This window comes from Bombyx mandarina, chromosome 13 (assembly GCF_030267445.1).
Source record: "Bombyx mandarina strain Sakado chromosome 13, ASM3026744v2".
Lineage (NCBI taxonomy): Eukaryota > Metazoa > Arthropoda > Insecta > Lepidoptera > Bombycidae > Bombyx > Bombyx mandarina.
In genome coordinates, this window is record NC_143220.1 from 16,318,877 (window position 1) to 16,338,148 (window position 19,272).

The 19,272-nt window shown below is 38.0% G+C and overlaps 1 protein-coding gene across 1 annotated transcript in view; it reads right to left on the reverse strand.

The window, feature by feature from the left end:
• Rab3-GEF (Rab3 GDP-GTP exchange factor) overlaps positions 1-19,272 on the reverse strand; it is a 49,042-nt gene that overhangs the window by 14,333 nt on the left and 15,437 nt on the right. Inside the window, 23 exon segments of the mRNA XM_089732554.1 lie at positions 895-1,036; positions 1,847-2,184; positions 2,264-2,423; positions 3,754-3,879; positions 5,326-5,453; positions 6,011-6,278; positions 6,580-6,738; positions 7,401-7,588; positions 8,328-8,499; positions 9,311-9,514; positions 10,042-10,095; positions 10,187-10,321; positions 11,405-11,602; positions 11,935-12,126; positions 12,320-12,411; positions 12,514-12,615; positions 13,165-13,375; positions 14,043-14,201; positions 14,432-14,642; positions 15,067-15,158; positions 17,286-17,318; positions 18,351-18,477; positions 18,597-18,849. Coding sequence (XP_089588680.1) covers positions 895-1,036; positions 1,847-2,184; positions 2,264-2,423; positions 3,754-3,879; positions 5,326-5,453; positions 6,011-6,278; positions 6,580-6,738; positions 7,401-7,588; positions 8,328-8,499; positions 9,311-9,514; positions 10,042-10,095; positions 10,187-10,321; positions 11,405-11,602; positions 11,935-12,126; positions 12,320-12,411; positions 12,514-12,615; positions 13,165-13,375; positions 14,043-14,201; positions 14,432-14,642; positions 15,067-15,158; positions 17,286-17,318; positions 18,351-18,477; positions 18,597-18,849 — 3,744 coding nt within the window.

Sequence of the window (19,272 nt, forward strand, 5' to 3'; positions counted from 1 at the left end):
GGATATGTCATAATTTGACAATCTTATATGTTTTAATATTATCGTTGTTAGTACGAACGCAGAGCCGTTGAACGGTGTGTACGTATATGATACGCACCTGCTCGTCTTGCCTTAATGGTGCAAAAGCATTAAGGTGTCGCAATTTAAAAACAATTTTTTTCGTAGCCTTCCATTAACCATTGTAATGTACTGAGAATTACTAGATATGTACTTATTTCGGATATATCACTCGTAGAGGCCCCGATAACTTAGAGAAGCTGATGGTAGTTGGTCAAGTTGACGGGAGATGATCACGCGGACGCTCACTTACCCGCTGGTCTGATCTAGTAAAGACCCTCACCGGCCTGTCAATAACCGAGGCTATAAAGACCACCGAGGACAGGAAGACGTGGGGAAGCATTGTGCATCGAGTGGTCAACAGTTCAAATTAGATATGACCTTCAGCAACGAAGGGACCGACTCAGAAGAAGTACCTATTTAGGGTAAAGGTACTAATATTATAAATTTTTGTGCAAATTTGCAAAGCTTATTGACTATTTTTTTGTTTAATTCATTTCAACAATGAGGCGACAGCATTCAGTTTGTAATGTCGACCTCCAGTAACCAAATGAATATGCAATTTCGAAAAGGGCACATGTCGCATATTTTGTCAAATACGTTTTTTCATATACATGTAGTTTTGAGGCTTACCTACACCAATTTTGTAATAACTCCAGTAATTTTCAATTGCTAATTAACACTAAATTATATCTCAAAAGCTAATATTTTAAATTTTACACTGCTTTAGAAAATAATCAGTTTTTTTTCATTTCCTGAACATTTTTCATTTTCAGAGATGTGCCCTTTTCGAAATTGCATATTCAATTAGATAAAGTCGTGGTAAAGGGCAGTGACCTTGTGTGGAACGCAGCACCAGTCCGTCGTCGCGAACCTCCATGAAGCGCAGGTCGCCGGCCGCGTCGGCCTCGTGTACTGTGAACGTAGCCCGCCTAGCCAGCCGCGACCCCAGCGGCTTCAACGAAATCTCGTTGCCGTGCTGTATGTGGATATACGCACAACACTAATATACGACGTACCACGATATCATGGATTACGCAAGTTAATATGCAAGTAGCAAAACACTAGTCCTGGGCATCGAATCTCACATGATTGGGATCGTGGCGAATAAAATAAAACAGATCCACTAGATCAGTCTTTCCCAAAGTGGGCGATAACAGTCCCTTGTGGGCGATGCTGGCCTAAAGCGGGGCGGTAAGAGACCCAGAAAAAAAAGGGGGCGTTGTGTAGAGGCTTGGGAGACATCTAGGACGACTCTTAGACACTGTCTGAGCTCTTGCTATAGTGGTTTTTAAGTAGGTGAAAAAACGGGGGCGATGAAAAATAATTTATTCTCAAAGTGGGCAGTAGACAAAACAAGTTTGAGAGCCCCTGCACTAAATTGTAATTTTATTGTTCTCAAACCAAATATTCCCTATTATTATAATTAAAAATTAATTGTCAGCTTTATTACACATCGCTCACTCAATCGTCTTCGCCATCTTGCTTTTTTTATTTTCTTATATCTATCCTTTCACAACATTAAAGTCATATTTTTACGATATATATATTGTTCTTTAGGCAGACGTTCATATGGACCATCTGATGATGAGTGGTGCTGAGGACTCTCTACCTTTTTTGACCTAATGCTTTGGCAGTTGGCAGTTGAATTCATGTTGTGACGACTACATGTCGTTGGACTCACTTGGACTACTGTAACTACAGTAGTCCAAGTGAGTAGTAGTTAACACGTCCTCTATTTAAGCTAATAAAAAAATAAAAACAAAAGTGACACGATTGAATAGCGTACCAAAGTGTGGACCACGTCGAGCAGATGATTTACTTCTTGGCTGTAAACGAGCCCGATGTGGCTTTTGGCGAGCAAACGTCGAACCTTATTACGGATCGTGTCAGGTTCGACGCCGAACAAAACCATTGCAGCGGTCAAATTATAAAGCGCCGTCGACAATAGCCGGTCCTCTTCGTGTTCGAGACGTTTTCGTTCCGTTTCGCTTAAGCACTTGTATCGCTCCATCATTTCGTTTGCACCTTGATCCATTCCGATCATGTCGCGTTCTTGGCTTACGGCATCTAAGAAAGCGTCTTCCCAGAATTGCATTTGATCCCAGAGATTAGATCTCTCTTTACCTTAAAAAAAAACCAGCAATGCATCAATTGTACTTTGAATCTTCGCGATTTGTAAAATAAAGATGAACGATAACTATACCAATTAATCCTTGGTAAAGATATGTCCGGGCTGTGTCAGGCGAAGTGAGCGGTGAAGTTACGGGGACGCCTACGGGAGGTCGATACCCGCTCAGTGAAGACTTCGATGAAAAGACACTTGCAGCACGAGGCTTGCTATTAGCAGCAGCCCCACGCCCAGCCTGTTCACGAGATTCATTTCACTTTCAAAGCTATTTATTATTTGCCTTATCTTTCCGCACGTTCTTAACAAAGACAGCATGTAATATTTTAGTTTTTCTAATTTTGGATTACTAATATGATATGGGCATTTCCTTGATACGCCACTAAGAGATGATAGTAATAAAGAATTTCAAAGATGTTACTATAATAGCTATAAATATTTAAACTGAACATATTTGAATTAAGGTTATACTACTGAAATGTCCAGCACATTGGTGTTTTTAAATCTAATTAAAAATTGACATGTAAAGCTTAACATGCTATGAAAGGTGACAAACATCGTAGCTTGAAAAATTCAAGTAAAAAAACATTGTTTAGATTAAAAAAAATCTATATTCGTATCCTATTAGTCTGTCAAAATAAAGTTGACATCAAATTAGGTATATTCGTAAAAGAAAAGATTGTTATTATTCTTATTAGTTACCAAAATTTATTCAAGAAGCTAACAAGAATATTCTTCCAATTGTAAAACCTAATTAAGTTATATTATTGGAGTCTCATAAACTATGGATGGTGTTCGCTAATTATAATATTGTAACCCACAAGTTTCTGGCCGGATGTCCTCAGCGGGTTGCGATTCCGATCCGGTGGTAGACTCTGCGAAGCACTGCTAGGACTAGTGCTAGCAAATTCTCTCAGCTTGAGCCCGTGAGCTCACCTACGCGAGAATTTGGGATAGGCCCTTAGCCTAGCAGCGAATAAGTAAGGAAAACAAACGCACACGCGTAACGTACGAGACCAGAACATTTTTTTTTATTGCTTCGATGGGTGGACGAGCCCACCTGGTGTTAAGTGGTTACTGGAACCCATAGACATCTACAACGTAAATGCGCCACTCACCTTGAGATATAAGTTCTAAGGTCTCAAGTATAGTTACAACAGCTGGCCCACCCTTCAAACCGAAACGCATTACTGCTTCACGGCAGAAATAGGCAGGGTGGTGGTACCTACGCGCGCGGACTCACAAGAGGTCCTACCACCAGTAATTACGCAAATTATAATTTTGTGGGTTTGATTTTTATTACACATTGTCATTCCTTCACCGTGGAAGTCAATCGTGAACATTTGTTGAGTACGTATTTCATTAGAAGAATTTATACCCGCCTGAGATTCGAATACCGGTGCATCGCTCAACACGAATGCACAGGACGTCTTATCCTTTAGTTTACGACGACTTCAAATATAATTAATATTCATAGTGAATTATCAAGCCACGATGTGGGTTAAGTTAATAAAGCAGATCAAGCGCACAGCAAGCTATGCAAGCCAGCTACAGGCACGAGGACTTACATCGAGGAGCATGACGTCAGTGTCAGATAGGTTGGACTTAAAGGAGGCGCGATGATCGAAGAGATTGGCTCGGTTGGTTGTGATCGAGCCACTCTCATCGGCGGAGCACTCCGAGGAAGGCGCCGCCTGCCACGCACACAAACAACCGCCTATACCCCTCGTAATCATCACTTTAACTACATTATCTTCGGTCATATTTATTTAAAGTAGGGTAAAGTATACTATAATTGGCACTCTTACGATTAATTAAATTGTATTAAATAATTTAATACAATTTAATTATATTGTGTGTGGTAAAATATATTAACATAATATATTTTATATTAAAATATATTCACACAATGACGACATCAAGCTTTTAATAAAAATTCGTTAATTCGTTCTCATGTTTAAAAACACAATTCGTTCCGAATTTCTTTAGGTGGAATGGTATTGATAATAAGAATCAAATTATTATATATGAAAACGAAAGGGTCAATCAGTATAATTATTTTTATTGCCTCCTCAAGAAGCTAACTAAAAAACAGCTTATCAGCGACAAAATATTTAAAATCTGGCTACAAAGCGTTTTAATTTCATGATAAACAAGGACCGCTTTTTAATTAGTAATGAAGTCAATTTTCCATTGCGCCATACAAATTCTCCACTCGGTCTGTGAGAATAGACGCAGAAAAACTCGTCGAATAACTTTGAACGCTGACATCTCAGAATTTTCGTAGCCTATTTAAAGAATTACTTTAACACGCGGCTTTCATTTGTTTACACGTCCATCGGTTTTTGCTTTCAATAAACAAAACATTAATCAACCATCAACTAGAGTAGATCATTTCTCATTACGATGAAACAGGCCGGATAAAGGAGACGAGAAAATTCAGCTTATGATATAAGTAATCTTGCTATGATATAATGATATATATTCTATTGCGTTAGAGCGCCAATCATTGTACAGTTTACCCGATTTCAAAACAATGAATAATTTAAATAAGCCTCTAAAGTAAAAGTTAAGTTTTGCATTTTTTTTGCTTCTTAACTATATTGTGTTAACTGTGATGCTATGAAAATTTATAGTAAATACTAATCGTAAATATTATCAATATTTTAATAGCTTATGTTACGTATCAATAAATTACACGACCCAACATGCTGAAACTTCTTAGTGTATATAATAAGTAAATAAAAACAATTGACAACATCAACTGGGCAATGGCTTCATTCGTGTGCGTAGATTTTTTATTTTTAATTCCACAAGTAATAACGCAAATTTAGTTTAGTCTTTTTTGATAAGGTTTTGAATAAGCAGACCAATAAGATAATACTGAGTTACGAGTAACACGACAACAATTCTACAATTTGAGAGGTACATAGCTTTAAAACACACTTTAAATAATCAATCACTGCGTTATCATGCTCAAGAAGAATTCATTTATACATTATATAGTTAGGTATACTTGTACTTATACTGACAGCGATATTTAATTACACATTTAATATATAGGTATATTAGGCCATCACCATGCACGATCCTACAACATTAATAGTATAATTTAATTGGCAAATGATTAATAAACTTACATCAGAATCGAATGAAGTGAGTTTACTGAAAAGTAGATTTCGTTTTTGATTCAACATATCTTTGAACATTTCTGTGGTGCTTTGTGCCTCTGATGAGTCTACTTCTGGATAGTTCACAACAGGTACCTCTGTACAACAAAACGGTATTATAGACATAATAAAATGTATATAATGTAGTACAGATGGTGGTAAAGGATATGATCGATACGATCCAAATGCCGAAACTTTATTGACAATACTGCTACAACACTACAACATGCTGCAATTTGTAAGTCATAATATTATGTAATAATATTGATTAAAGATATCAAAATAGGCAGTGACAAAACGTTTTTACCTTAAACGAATACATAATAACTTTTCAATAAACTTTTCTAAGCATTACTATTTTAGATTTATAGGAACACAATTTAGGTAACCCTAATACGAAAACTGTAGTACCTATGTAAAATGAATTTAAATCTGAGATTAGAATAGAATTTAGACCACAGGGCGAACACTAGGTGTAATAAATAGTCTTATGATTTCTCGGCCCACAATGTGAAATGTGAAATTGTGGCCCAGACTCGTACTCGTCAAAAAGGCGTTAAATTATAAGTTCCCCAATTTTAGCTATATTGCCAATCTAAACTGTCCAATCTCACAATTTCGCCCAAGTAGTGTTTTCGAATATCCCGAGGATTACCTGTCTGCGAACTCTTTCTGGAAGAAGGTTGCGAGGAAGGAGTGTCAAGATCGTGTCGCGGGTAATGTTCGGAGAGCGCAGAGCCGGCCATCCCGCCGTGCTCGAGCCCCGCCAGCTCGCGGCTCCAGTAGTGCGTGTGCGCCATCTCAGCAAGTTGAAACACGGACGCCATGCCGCCGAGACCAAAGTTAGAGTACGTGTACTCGAGACCGTGAACGACGGCTTGAAGAACTTTCAACATCCCTTTCCACACGGGCTTGCTGATGAACTGTTATAAATTTTTTTTATATTAGTAAAAATACCTTATTTTTTACAACTGATAGGGACGTTTAATATAATATCCAATAATAATATGAGAGAACAGTCCTTCATAGGAAAGATTAATTAAGTCATATAGGCTTAATAGGATATGGCGACGGTAATTTCTCGCACTTATCAAATTGATATTATTTATTCTTATATGCAATCATTACACGTCACCGTTAAAAAACAAAAAAATGTAACTGTAAAACTTACAAACAAAATATTCATTAAAATTTTTTTGAAGGTACAAAAAAGTGATTTCTCACCACATCATCGACTTTATCACAAGGCGTAGATTTTCTGTTGAAGTTTCTGTTCAGTTTGCTGAGCACCATGTTTCTGTATGATTCATCTTCCATTAGCTTCTTTAGTCGATTTAATTTCAACCAACCTACGCCTTCGCCTTCTAGCACATGTTGTATAAGCTGAAAACAACGTCGGTATAAAGTCCAAAATCAATCGTATCATTATAGCTTTGGGGTGTACTTTAGAGACATTTAAACGTTTCGAGTGCGAAGCTACGATTTTCTTACTAGATTTACACATGGGAGCCAAGAACAAAATATGATCATAAAATACCCCTATCAAGTAGATCGACAAGGCGATTATCGGTGTCAATGACCGCTTCCGAAACTGAAATGAGCATTATTTTAGTTTCATATTAGCTGCCTCGTTTACTGTTTTGATATTACGTGAGTCTCGAATCTTTTCCTCTACTTCCATTCTTACCGAGATGGTACCGACATGCAATAATTTTGTAACATTTTAAGAAAGAATAAATATGACCCTACAAAACTCGATGTTGCCAGTGTGTAAATTAGAATATTGTTAATAATATGAAGTTTTGTTTTATTTTCTGGAGGTTTAATTGCAGAGCGAGAGAAGTGTTATTTGTTTACGTGTTTTTATTGATTAAATTGTTATTAGTGGGAGTCATCGTTGCATTAATCTTTTAACGCCCACTGCTGATCATAGGTTTTCCTCGTAGATTTCCACAAGGGGCCCGTATCTAGCATGCTCTTGATGTCAAGTCGTCCACTGCCCTTGCGGTGACGTGGCGTCTAGTTTATCAGTCAGTATATCTCACATCATTAAGGAAGGCTTGGTTCTCGGTATTGGGCGTGTGGCGTGCGAGCGTGGGTGCGGGCGGCGCAGAGGGCGGCGCGTGACGTATGAGCGGCGAGCGCTGCACAAGGCCGCGCCCGCCCTGCGAAAACGGACCGAAAGTCGCCGTGGACCCTCCGTACGAACCCTCCGTTGGTTTCGCTTGTTTTCCTGGAAGGACAATGACAGATTTTTTAAATCTTAGTTCCACACTAGACGTGAATAATTTCATAGGCTATGAGTAGAGGCCAGAGAGCAGGTAGATTGATTTAAGGTCGTTGACGTCAAATGTAGAGGATAATATGGATATGCCTCCAAAATACAGGAAATTCATATTTATTGTGATATTTGTTCTGGAATTTAGAAATTAGCATGAATTTGTGTTTAAGGTGAAAAACTTATTAATAATATTAATCTACGCTACCAGTGCTAGCTAATGGTGAAAAAATCAGTATTTTATTTTATACAAAAACACCTTGGAATAGTTACACCGTATTTTGTCCCTTTCTGTTGAATAAGAAATGACGCTTGTCAGTATGAGACAAAACTTATACAGGGCTTTTTGTTAATTTATCTCATAAATATAGAAATTGTATCCAATCAGGATTAAAAATATTTTTTTTCAATTTAAAAAAATAATCATTATGTATAAAATGGCATGTCCATATTATAATACAAGTATACAAAATCAATCTACCTACTCCGACCACTGGTTATGAGTTAGCAACTTAACGAATTAATATCATTATTTCTTATTAATGAAAAAAAAAGGTATGCAAAGGCTTGGCTGTGCACCTAACATTGTTAATGTCCAATAAAGACGGTAACTACTGCCTGTTAGTTAGTCTAGTCTAGTCTAGTTAGTTAGCCTGCGTATCCAGAAATACGAAACAAGTTTTATGAATCTCACCTTTACTACCGAAGAAGTCACTAAACATGCTCGAGGTGGAAGCGGCTAAGCCGTTAAGATCGGAGCTGATGTTTGAGAAGAAGTCTCTGTGAGTCGCAGTTAGCAAATTGGTTGTTTGTAAAGCAGTCGAATCGCGACGAGCGCCGTTGTTAGGTGATTCCTGACTGTCGCCCTGTGATGATAAAATTATATCAATTATTAGCTTACACTTGCCCCTATTAAGCTGTTAAGCCCCTATTTGAACGCATTAGCGCGAAAAATGCTCCCTTACCTCACACTTAAGGCTTCAATTTAAAAGTTCACAAAATTTCGTACGTTTACAAAGTCTACCATCTACTACTAATCATTTGTTTCCAATTAACCCTCTTAGTTGCTACCGTTGCCTCAGTTGCTAATATAATACTAAGTCATTGTTTATTAAATGGAGACGATATCACATAATGGATAGTTGACTTATTCGACACCAATGAAGGCCCAACGCAACAAGAAACGAACGGGTTTTTTTTTATTGCTTAGATGGGTGGACGAGCTCACAGCCCACCTGGTGTTAAGTGGTTACTGGAACCCATGGACATCTACAACGTAAATGCGCCAATCACCTTGATATAAAAGTTCTAAGGTCTCAAGTATAGTTACAACGGCTGCCCCACCCTTCAAACTGAAACGCATTACTGCTTCACGGCAGAAATAGGCACGGCGGTGGTACCTACCCGTGCGGACTCACAAGAGGTCCTACCACCAGTAATTATCGTTGAGGGTTCTATTAGTGCTTCATGCATATTTCTTTCGCTTTGTATTAATTTATTGTCTTATGACCTATGGCTTATGCCATACCACCGAGGCCTATATTCCAAATGTTAAATCTATTATTGAAATACAAAAAGTCACCAGGAACTACTGAGATTCTTCAAGTGTAGTTTCTTGTCAATCCTCTTCAAGTTTCAAGTATACTAATATGAGTAGTAAGTCTATTTCGGACTCACCTTGATAAGCAACCCTTTCTTTGCGACGACCTCTTTGGCGCTTTTTGTAAAATCACCAAAGGTCGATTTGCCGACGTAAGTTAAGTCTTCCAAAGTATTTTTACTAACGGCTGTTGCTGTTTTGCTTGCCTCTAACGCACTCTTGGAGGCTTCTTGGACGCTTTTTGAAGCTTCCTCAGCAGCCTTCTTAGCTTGGAGCGTCAACTAAAACGTGATATGTTACCAAAATTATGAAGCGTTATTTAAAATCAAGTCATGATACGCAAATACAACATAAACAACACAATAACTGACAATAAGCAATCGACTGATTTGTCGATTAACATAACATCAAACCCACGAAAGTACCACCACATCTGGACAAAAATAGCATATTGTGTGTTTTTACGAGAAGCATGATTAGCTTTAGGTGTGTGTTAGCTAGTGTTAAGCTATTAAAATATGTTACAATTTCGAATGTTAAATTTTGGTTTAGATTAACATGTGTGAATTAGCACAATATAGAGCTTAAAACTATAATCAAATGCGGTTTGGAAGTGCTCGAAATTCTAAGCCTATGTGGAACTGTGACTAATGTTTTAGTGTTCTTTTTTGCAGTGTTATAATTAAGATTAGAATTGTTTTTATTCATTTTACTTATATCTCTCACTAGAACAAGACTAATTAATTTTGCATATCGCAATTCTATTGTATTCAATGGTGTTTGCTAAGTGTTGGCTCAGTGCATATACCTGTCCGAAAGGCGCAAAAATGTTCTTTTCTTCTCCCTCAGTCACTTTTCCTTTCTTCGTTTTATATTAAGAACACGCAATAAAAAATTAAAATTTATTGTTTCACAGGCAAACAAAAGTTTTTAATAGAAACCGCAATAGTTACCTTATCCATTTGCGCTAGCAACCCCTCTTGGCTGCTTTGTCGAGTGGTTTCACGTACCAATTCTTTAGCTTGGGCTGCGAATTGTTCCAGTAGCGATGTTTGAGACGCCTGCCGCGATACTCCACTAGTATTACTCTGCAACAAATTTTCATAATTAATCAATGAATCAAGTGTCAGGAACGATTATGTCGAAATGTACCTACGTACGATTGTATCGGCTCTGACTGGCTCTCGGTATTGTATGTACATATATTGTATGAACAAACACACGGCCTACCTGATGTTATATAGCTAACAAGATTGAGATCTAAGTCCCATCTTAGAGAATACCGACTGTCCCATCCGAAGCAGAATGTATTACTGCATCGGTGCAGAAACCAACAGGATGGCTGTAAATATCCGCGTGGACTCAAAAGAGGTCCTATTTATATGTATATTTCAGTATTCAATTATAGCGTTTTGAACAGCAGAAGAACCGCCCTTTTTCTGACGGCACTTAGATTTCGTATCTCAAGAAGAGAGCGCTGAGGTAGCGGTGTGGCATCTATGACGTTTGACAACCGCTTCGACTATTAATTACTTTAACTCAATACGAAGTAATTTAAAGAGCGTTTTAAAATTACTCAGTTAGTATGCACCTGCCACAATCTTGGTAAAAGTGGTTACATTCGGTCATGTTTATCTCTAATGACCGAGGTCACAACCACCCGTTGTCTACATGATAGTACTGTTACTATAAGCCGCGCCAATAAAGAAACGAATTTAAAATGGCGTCGACGATCATGCGCACTCACTCTAAACTATTGCTCTCTTTAGTCACACACGGCGCGTACTGCGTGCAAAAAAAATATCAGTTCCGACTTTGTTGTTGAGTTCGAGTTTTTCACTTTCGAGTTGTGCGACTTAGATGACTGGCAGCAAAAGTGTCTACGCAAGTTGCATCCCAGATGAGAACCTCCCCCTCTGCCAGGGCATAAAGTAGAGTAAAGTACATTCTCATTTGTCTTTTTATATTTTTTTTACAATAAACAACTTTTTCTTTCTATCCTTCTTTTTATTTGTTGACCCTACCATCTGTCAGTGCAGGTAGGTACATAGACGCCATTTCCGATTCGTTTCTTTATTGGCGCGACTTATACAAGGTTTTTCGACCTTCGTTTGAAAATACGTCACACAGTGAAGCTAGCGGGGAGTAGTGCGGCAGTGCGAAGTGCGTACCTTGAGATGTGCGGAGTGGGGAGAGTGGGGAGAGTGTGACGGCAGAGAGCGAGCGGTGACCGCGGCGGGTGTGAGCGCTCGTGCGGGCTCGGAGTCGCTGGTGCTGGCGCTGTCCCCGCGGCGGCGGCTCACCACCGTCCTCGGGGTCGTCGTCGAATTAGAGTCCGACTCGCGACCGAAACTGCCGCTGTCCGTGTCCTGCGCCGACTCGAGCGTGTACGTGCGCGGGACGCATTTCAACGTGCCAATTTAAAGATTCGTTTTTTTTTTCTACCTAAGCTGATAGCCTTGAGAGGTTATATCAGCGGAACCTTAACTAGTAGGTGAGCTCACGGGGCTCAAGCCTGAGGACGCTGCTAACACGAACCCTAGTAAGAGCCGTGCTTCGCAGAATCTACCACCGGATCGAAATTATAGCAAACACTATATAAATAACTTTCTGATTATTAATATATTGTGGATTCAAAGCTGCGATAATTATCATCATCTCTACACCAAATAAGTTACTACTAATAGATTTAATATCTTACGCTTTTCTTAACAGGCTGTGGATGTGCATCGACTACTTCAGGTCGCTGGACATTAGCAGGAGCGTCGTCGTCAGAGAGGTCGCTGTGGTCGGAGCTGGATCCAGATGGAGAGGGAGAGGTCGATTCGCGGCTTTCTTCTCCACCGCCTTGTTCGTCGTCACCGAATATAAGCGACGATGGAGGACTATATACCTGTTGTTTTGATAATCTCACTAAGAATATTTCAATATAAATCACAAATAAAATTAGGTAACTTGACTGTTAAATAAGATCCTCCTCCGATTGTATCTGAATAAAAGAAGTGAAAAATAAACAAATACATGTGCAAATGCTTTCAGAATATGATGGAAGCAAGAGAAGTCCTTCCTCATTAGAAATTACTAACCGTTTTAGGATCCAACGAAGATGATAACGTCATTGGCACTTGTACTACAGCATTGTAAGTTTCACCAATAACATGTTGGTGTGCGTTACCACCTTTTAAGGAAAGAAAGAAAGAAACGGTTTAAGTAATATAATCTCAAAAAAAATATGCTTCAAAGTTGTTTGATACAATAATATGCTTAACATTCATCATACCCGGTGATAAGTCAGACGAGGCCATTTCTGAAACGAAATCGCTGAGGGATGAATACGATGAACTTGTGCTTTCCGCGGCATCCGAATCCGATCCGCTTTCATCTACAAAAAAAAAACAAATGACTTCTGCATCAACAAAAAAATTAATATCACAACATATGGGAACCACAGAATGGTAGCACAAACGCCCTACTAACACTACCCTGAGATATTGAGACCGGTAATAAATACATGAAAAGTCTGCCCATCTCTCTCGCGCGGTCTAGCTTATGAGTGTGAAAGGGACAGTTAATGTTTTGCTTTTGTTAATGTTTATAAATATAGCGTGGTCTTATTTTATTATTGTTTTAATATTAAATTATTATTGTCTAATTATAATTGCATAAGTTGATAAAAAATGCTTTACTGCGGCAGCCTCCCAGTACCACACGTGATTATTATTACACAATATTACTTCATCGTCGTGCTAGTTGTTTTTGAACATCCGTACGTTGGGTACGTACTTCGTTGGATAAAAATGGTAGCCGCCAGCGGTATCTGATATCACCGGTGCGGCACTCGGCACGAATAAAAAGGCTGTCTTAAGGAAAATAATAAGCGGACAAATGATAACCGTGTCAACATTAGCACACATTTTTTCGTGATACGTACCAGTGGGCTGGTTGTCTTGTCTTTGCAGCTGCCTGAGTGCTCCGTTGAGCGAACTACCGTCATCCCACACAGCAAAACGTATCGGTTGGAGTTGATCCGCAAACCATTTTGGTTTGTCTCCGATCTGACGAGGGTCGAACACACCAGTCTGTACGCGTAGGAAAGCAACATTGCAGGGCGTCAAGGACCACTCCGCGAGAAATTCCACTGCCTATCGATCAAAAGGAAATATGTTGACTCAAAACCCAAGGATTATCATCAGCATCGTACAGAGTGTAAAAAGACCGTTTCCAATAACGGAATACATTACTACCCTAAAGTAACGGAATAATAATAAGCATTAATCACTGCCATTTCAAGATTTAGATTAGGAATCCTAATAAGAAAATCGGTAGACTAAGAGATGTGAAGAAGGAACTGAAGTGTTTTGCCTAAGATACATATTTATATAATCTATACTAATATGTAAATCTACAGTGGTTTTTACGGATGTTCCGTTCTAACTACTGAACTATGCATCTGATTGACTTGAAACTTGGTATCCATGTAGAAAATACATGTACTTCATGGATAGACTAATAACTATATATATGAGTGTTGGACTCCCTTATAATAATGACAATAAATAATAATGCTAATTTTAAATGCCCAGCTAAGCGGGCGGGTACAGCTAGTATTATATTTATTTAATTTAACAAATACTTCATAAGTTCATATTTCGTGACATTTCATTATCATGCAGGCAAAACCTACATTAAAAAAGGAAAATGTTAATGTGATTTTCCGTGTTTTCATGTTTGAAAACATCAACCTAATCTATCTTTCGGTAACGGTCTCGATACACCCTGTAGAAAGTGATTGTTAACAAAGGTCCATACCTGGGTCCTGGCGAATTTATTTAAAAAGTGAGTAGTTTTCGGCCGCGATCGTAAAAAGCTGTTTATTTGGAACGCGACTACGGGGCGGGGGTACAGCCGAAGAGTGCGCGTGTGCTCCATAAAATTTGCCAGTATATTATGAGAGTTAAAAAAACGAACCTGCGGAAATATTAAAAACAATTTTCAAACGAATCATAACAAAGTGATAAGCTGCTCATCTCTTTCTGTTTTCCTTACCTACGTAACAACAATGAAGGATAGTATTTTTGCCGTAAATTACTAAAGCTTAAATTAGCTTCATAAGGCTTTAATTATATTCTCGTCGAAAATATCGTTCACTCCTTTTAAGAAAAACTTATCTGCGATAATACTCGCGGTTATTGTCTCACCATAGCAACCCGCGTGGCTACGTCGACCGAGTCAACATCGTTCCCGTATATGAGCGGATTGAAAGGCTGAGCGGCGCCGTGCGGTGATGCGAGCGAGTGTCGCTGCGGCGTGTGCCCCGCGCTTGCCGTGCCCGTCACCGACACGCGACGACTCTCGGCCGCACTGTGCGGCGCCGACTCTGCACCGCCCTTGTACCACGTCGGCTGCACTCTATTACAAAACACGATTTACTTAACGTAGACAGACGGTAAGACTGGTGGTAGACACTGTGCGGTGCCGACTCTGCACCACCCTTGTACCACTCGGCTGCACTCTATTACAAAACACGATTTACTTAACGTAGACGGTTCGGTTTGAAGGGTGGGGCAGCCGTTGTAACCTTAGAACTTAATCGAGTAAAACAACTCTTGATGGTTTCTTTCATTCAGTGTGCTTAGGCTTAGTGCGAGTTTTTTAACGTTCTCGATAGCGTAAAAGTTAGCTCATATTTGTATGGAATGGGATCGCTTTCGTACGTTTGCCACTAGGGGCGTTGTTCTAATTGCATACAAAATTGTCTTAACTTTTACGTTATCGAGAACGTTAAGAAACTCTCACTAAGAAACCCAGATTACTTGCATTAACTTTAACTCACTTAAGTGTAGCTCCCCCGACGCTGTCCCTTCTGGACGGCATCAATAAAGCCGAGGCTTGTTCAGCTGTGGTATTCGTCAAACTATTTAATGCCTGAAAATTTAAGACGTTATAAATGATTTTTATTAAAGCTGTAAAATTGCAATACCAACAGCTGATGATTTTTCAATATTACGAACTTACAGTGTAGCATTGTGCAAATAATGCTTTTAGAACGAATATTTTCATATCTAGCATATTATTTTATAATCAATTATATAATTAGATTTAGGCACGAGAAAAAAACATCCTCGTCGCTATTACAATATCGTAATACGTGACCTGCATTATTTTAATACATCTTGTTCACTCACAAAATTTTATGGTTAAGTTTACTCTTGTTGTTAGAGTTAATAAGCATTAAACTTTCAGCCACAACCACAGAAAAACCATGCTGCAAGTGACACACATTAATTTTTTATTAAATAAAGTTTTGTAACAGCAGTTTCCAAAGGTTGGCATTGATTTAAACAACTGGTTCCTTCATATACAAATTACAAAGTTGAAACTTAAATCAGTTCACTGTTAAAATTTATCCAAAACGTAACTTTGGATTCCAATTAAATTCACGGTAAAAAGTAAACTACTGCTGACAAAATTTTATTGTATGCATTAAAATAATTACATAGGTATTAATATTCGTAACGTCATCAACTTATCAATTAGGCCAAATTATGACGGCAAGAAATTAAAAGCCGTATAAAGTAGACAGAGATAAGTTGTAGACGATGCAACAAAACCAAAATATTTGTGAACTCTGCTGCTCTCTAGGAGAGGCTGAATTGAATAGCTGAATCAACTTTTCATGGCTGTGGGCGTAGAAGATTTTTCTGCATACTAATTGTTTGTTTCTCAACGAGAACTTTCCGTTTATTTTAAATAAATGTGATTTTAATCTATTTGTCGTTGCGTTTTTGTTATGTCTAAGGCTTCGCACGTATGTCGACGATATTGTGCATATAGTTTCATGGCTTGGGAGATATAAATATGATTTGTTTTTTTTTACAATCATATTTACTCAGATAATGCAAAATGTGCTTATTGTTTAGGCTTTAGAAACGAAAGCGTTCTCGTCCGCCAGCGTAAGATCAGAAAATAAGTCATATATTGTAGAAATCTATTTTCTGGGCTGTATAAATGTTTTTTTTTTGTACAAGTACAGAAACAGTTTGGTCAAGTTGCGGGAATACAAACCATATTATCTAACTACATTTCATACGCTTATAACGTAATAGGTCTTCTCCTATGCAGTCGCCGTTTTACAATACTGACAATTTTAAATGTAATTTATATATAACGTAATTTGTATATAGCTGGCAATAAATTCAGAATTCAAATGAACTTTATTTAAAAAATATGGAAGTGCATTTTCTAATTCAGTCATTTGTTTATTTATTAAGTTTATTGTTAAGATAATATGCTTTGCGTTGCTTAACAGAAACAGAAACGAAAGAATTTTGAACCGATAATCGTAAGCGGTCTTCATGGAGGTTAGACTCTGGTTCAACGCCCAGGCACGGCCCCAAACAAAACTTACCGCTAAAAAAGTAATTGTCACTATTTGGTGGCTTAGTGTTCGTATAATTCATCATACCAAATGGCACCAGCATCACTGCGAATGTGTACTGTAAAGGACTGGATATAATGACGGAGAAGCTGGCAAATCTCCAGCCAGCCTTGGTTAATTGCTTATACCCGCTGCTCCTACACGACAAGGCTCGCATACATACAGCACCACAGTACGATCTCTAAGCTGCAGAAGCTAGGGTTGGTAGTTTTGCGTAATCCACCATACTCACGAGACCTTACGCCGACAGACTTCTACTTTTTCTAAAGTTTGGAAAACTTCTTGGCGGGGAAAATATTATTACCCGAGAGACACTACAAAAATACCTTTGGAGAGTTTGTTGGTTTCTATACACCTGACTTCTTCAAAAAGGACATAGAAAAATTACCACTGCGCTAGCAGATATGCTACAATATCATGGGTCGATTTCATCATACGATATCATTTTTAATGAAAAAAATAAAAAAAAAATACAAAATAAAAACGATTTGTAACTTTCTGTATACTAAACGGCAACTGCATAGGTGAAGATCTAATAATACACGTGTTTAGTGTTAAAGAAAATCCAAAGTGTGCATATATGAATAAGATATATCAAAGAAATAGATATTTACACCAGATCCGGCACTGCCCATGAGATGCATAGCCTTGCAACGAGAAGTGATGGAGTACGTTAGTGAATTTGTATTGTGTTAGTAAATTATAACAAAGTCTATTGACGTAGACAACTTTAAAAAATTATAATCGTGGTCAAAAGAACATAATTGTTTTTAGTAAAAATAGCAATCTCCTAGGCCCAAAACCTGATCAATTAGTCGATAAATTGTTAGAATCCGTCCTAAAGTTTACCTCTAACGTAGGATTAAATAAAAATTTACCTCTTTATATTATTGTGCACAGTATATTGTATATCTAGTACTTTCAAATAGATAATTTAAAATATAATGTGAAATTTATCTGCTGGTTTAATTCAATAACAGCGCAGCGGATGATATTTTGGCACTGAGATAGGAGATATGCCGGTGATGATTTTCAGAAACGACAAAGCCTATAAACAACTCTCAAACGTATTATACATATTCCCAAACTTGTTAGATATTTTATTATAATACTTTAAAGCTTGGATCTCTACCGAAATGTATACAACAGTAGTTTTAGAAGAATTTACAGATTGTAGGAGTTACTTTGATGAAACTGTGTTTTATGAAGAAAAAAATAGCTTCACAATACTCCTTCGTTTCTATAAACTTCAACACTTGGCCTTCTCAATAGAAATATACCACTATTTTTACGGAATATTTTTCCTAATCCCTAAATTAGATTAGAAAAGTCCTTTGAGAAAACTTATTCGAATTCTTAGAGACGATTGAGATCTTTCGTCTGCGCGAAGCTGCAATAGCCCCTTAGAGTACCAGCGAATAGGTACGGTAAAAAAACAAGATCTCAAATGATTCCGTTATAAGTCTACGTCAATATCCTTTTTTTTATAAGATGTTTTTTGTGTACATTTATGTAATATTTCATACTTATTATAAGACAAATTATATGTCCCAATAGCTCAGCAACATCGATAGGAATACGTTCAACTGTGCAAGTTTTGAGAGAAATAAATTGGTGATAGATGAAAGAATACAGACACGTATATTATCATTCTTAGTAGAAGTTTACATTAATATTACCTGTTTGAGATGACTTTTCAGCACGGATCCTTCTGGTTCGGGAAGTGGAGGAAGGTCCTGATCATTTCCAGTAGGAGATATAAGCTTCGTCGCATCCAAGTCTACCAACCAGATATCATCTGGCAATCTGATGATTTAAATGGATTAATAAATATAAATCTTCTAATTTTTCATTAATTGATCAAATAATTCTACGATAAGACGACAAGAATAACTGGTAATAACGAAAACGTTGACTTTACTTACTTAAAATGTTTTTTATATGTGAGAAACGTGGCCGGTATCCCGATAAGGAATGGTGTAGGTGCTAGAAGCAGTTGTTCAGCGCAGCTCATACAGCTCGGCAGTAGCGGAATGGCCGGGAACATGTATTCAAGGGGGTACAGCATCGCGACCAGTGCCATCACCGACATCGACAACGCGTTATAGTCCCGAGACTGTACCACTATTTTGTTCTCCAGTATGATAAGTGTTAGGACTTTCAGACAAGTGTCCACACCTAGACAAAATTTGTAGATTGTGAAAATGAAAGACTATTAGCCTAACATAATCCCTCCTTGTGTCGATAATTCTCAATGCTGAGGGCCGTGGCCTCCTTTAATAACTTTCTCTTGGATTATAATAAAATAATAAGCATAATAAAAGTACCCAAAATAAAAAGAATACCTTTAGTGTTGCCAGTACATATCGATGAAAACATTTTTTTAAATCAAGACTTTTTGACGGTTTGGTGTCTGCAACGGAACCTTAAAATAGCATCTTTTCCCGTAGGTTTCGTAAAAGACAACTAATCGTCTTTTACGACACACGGCCCACCTGGTGGTGAATGGTTACCGTCGCTCATGGACGTCAGCAATGCCAGGGGCAGAGCCAAGCCGCTGCTTACCATTAAGTACTCTCCGCTAGCCTCGTTTGAAGAAGG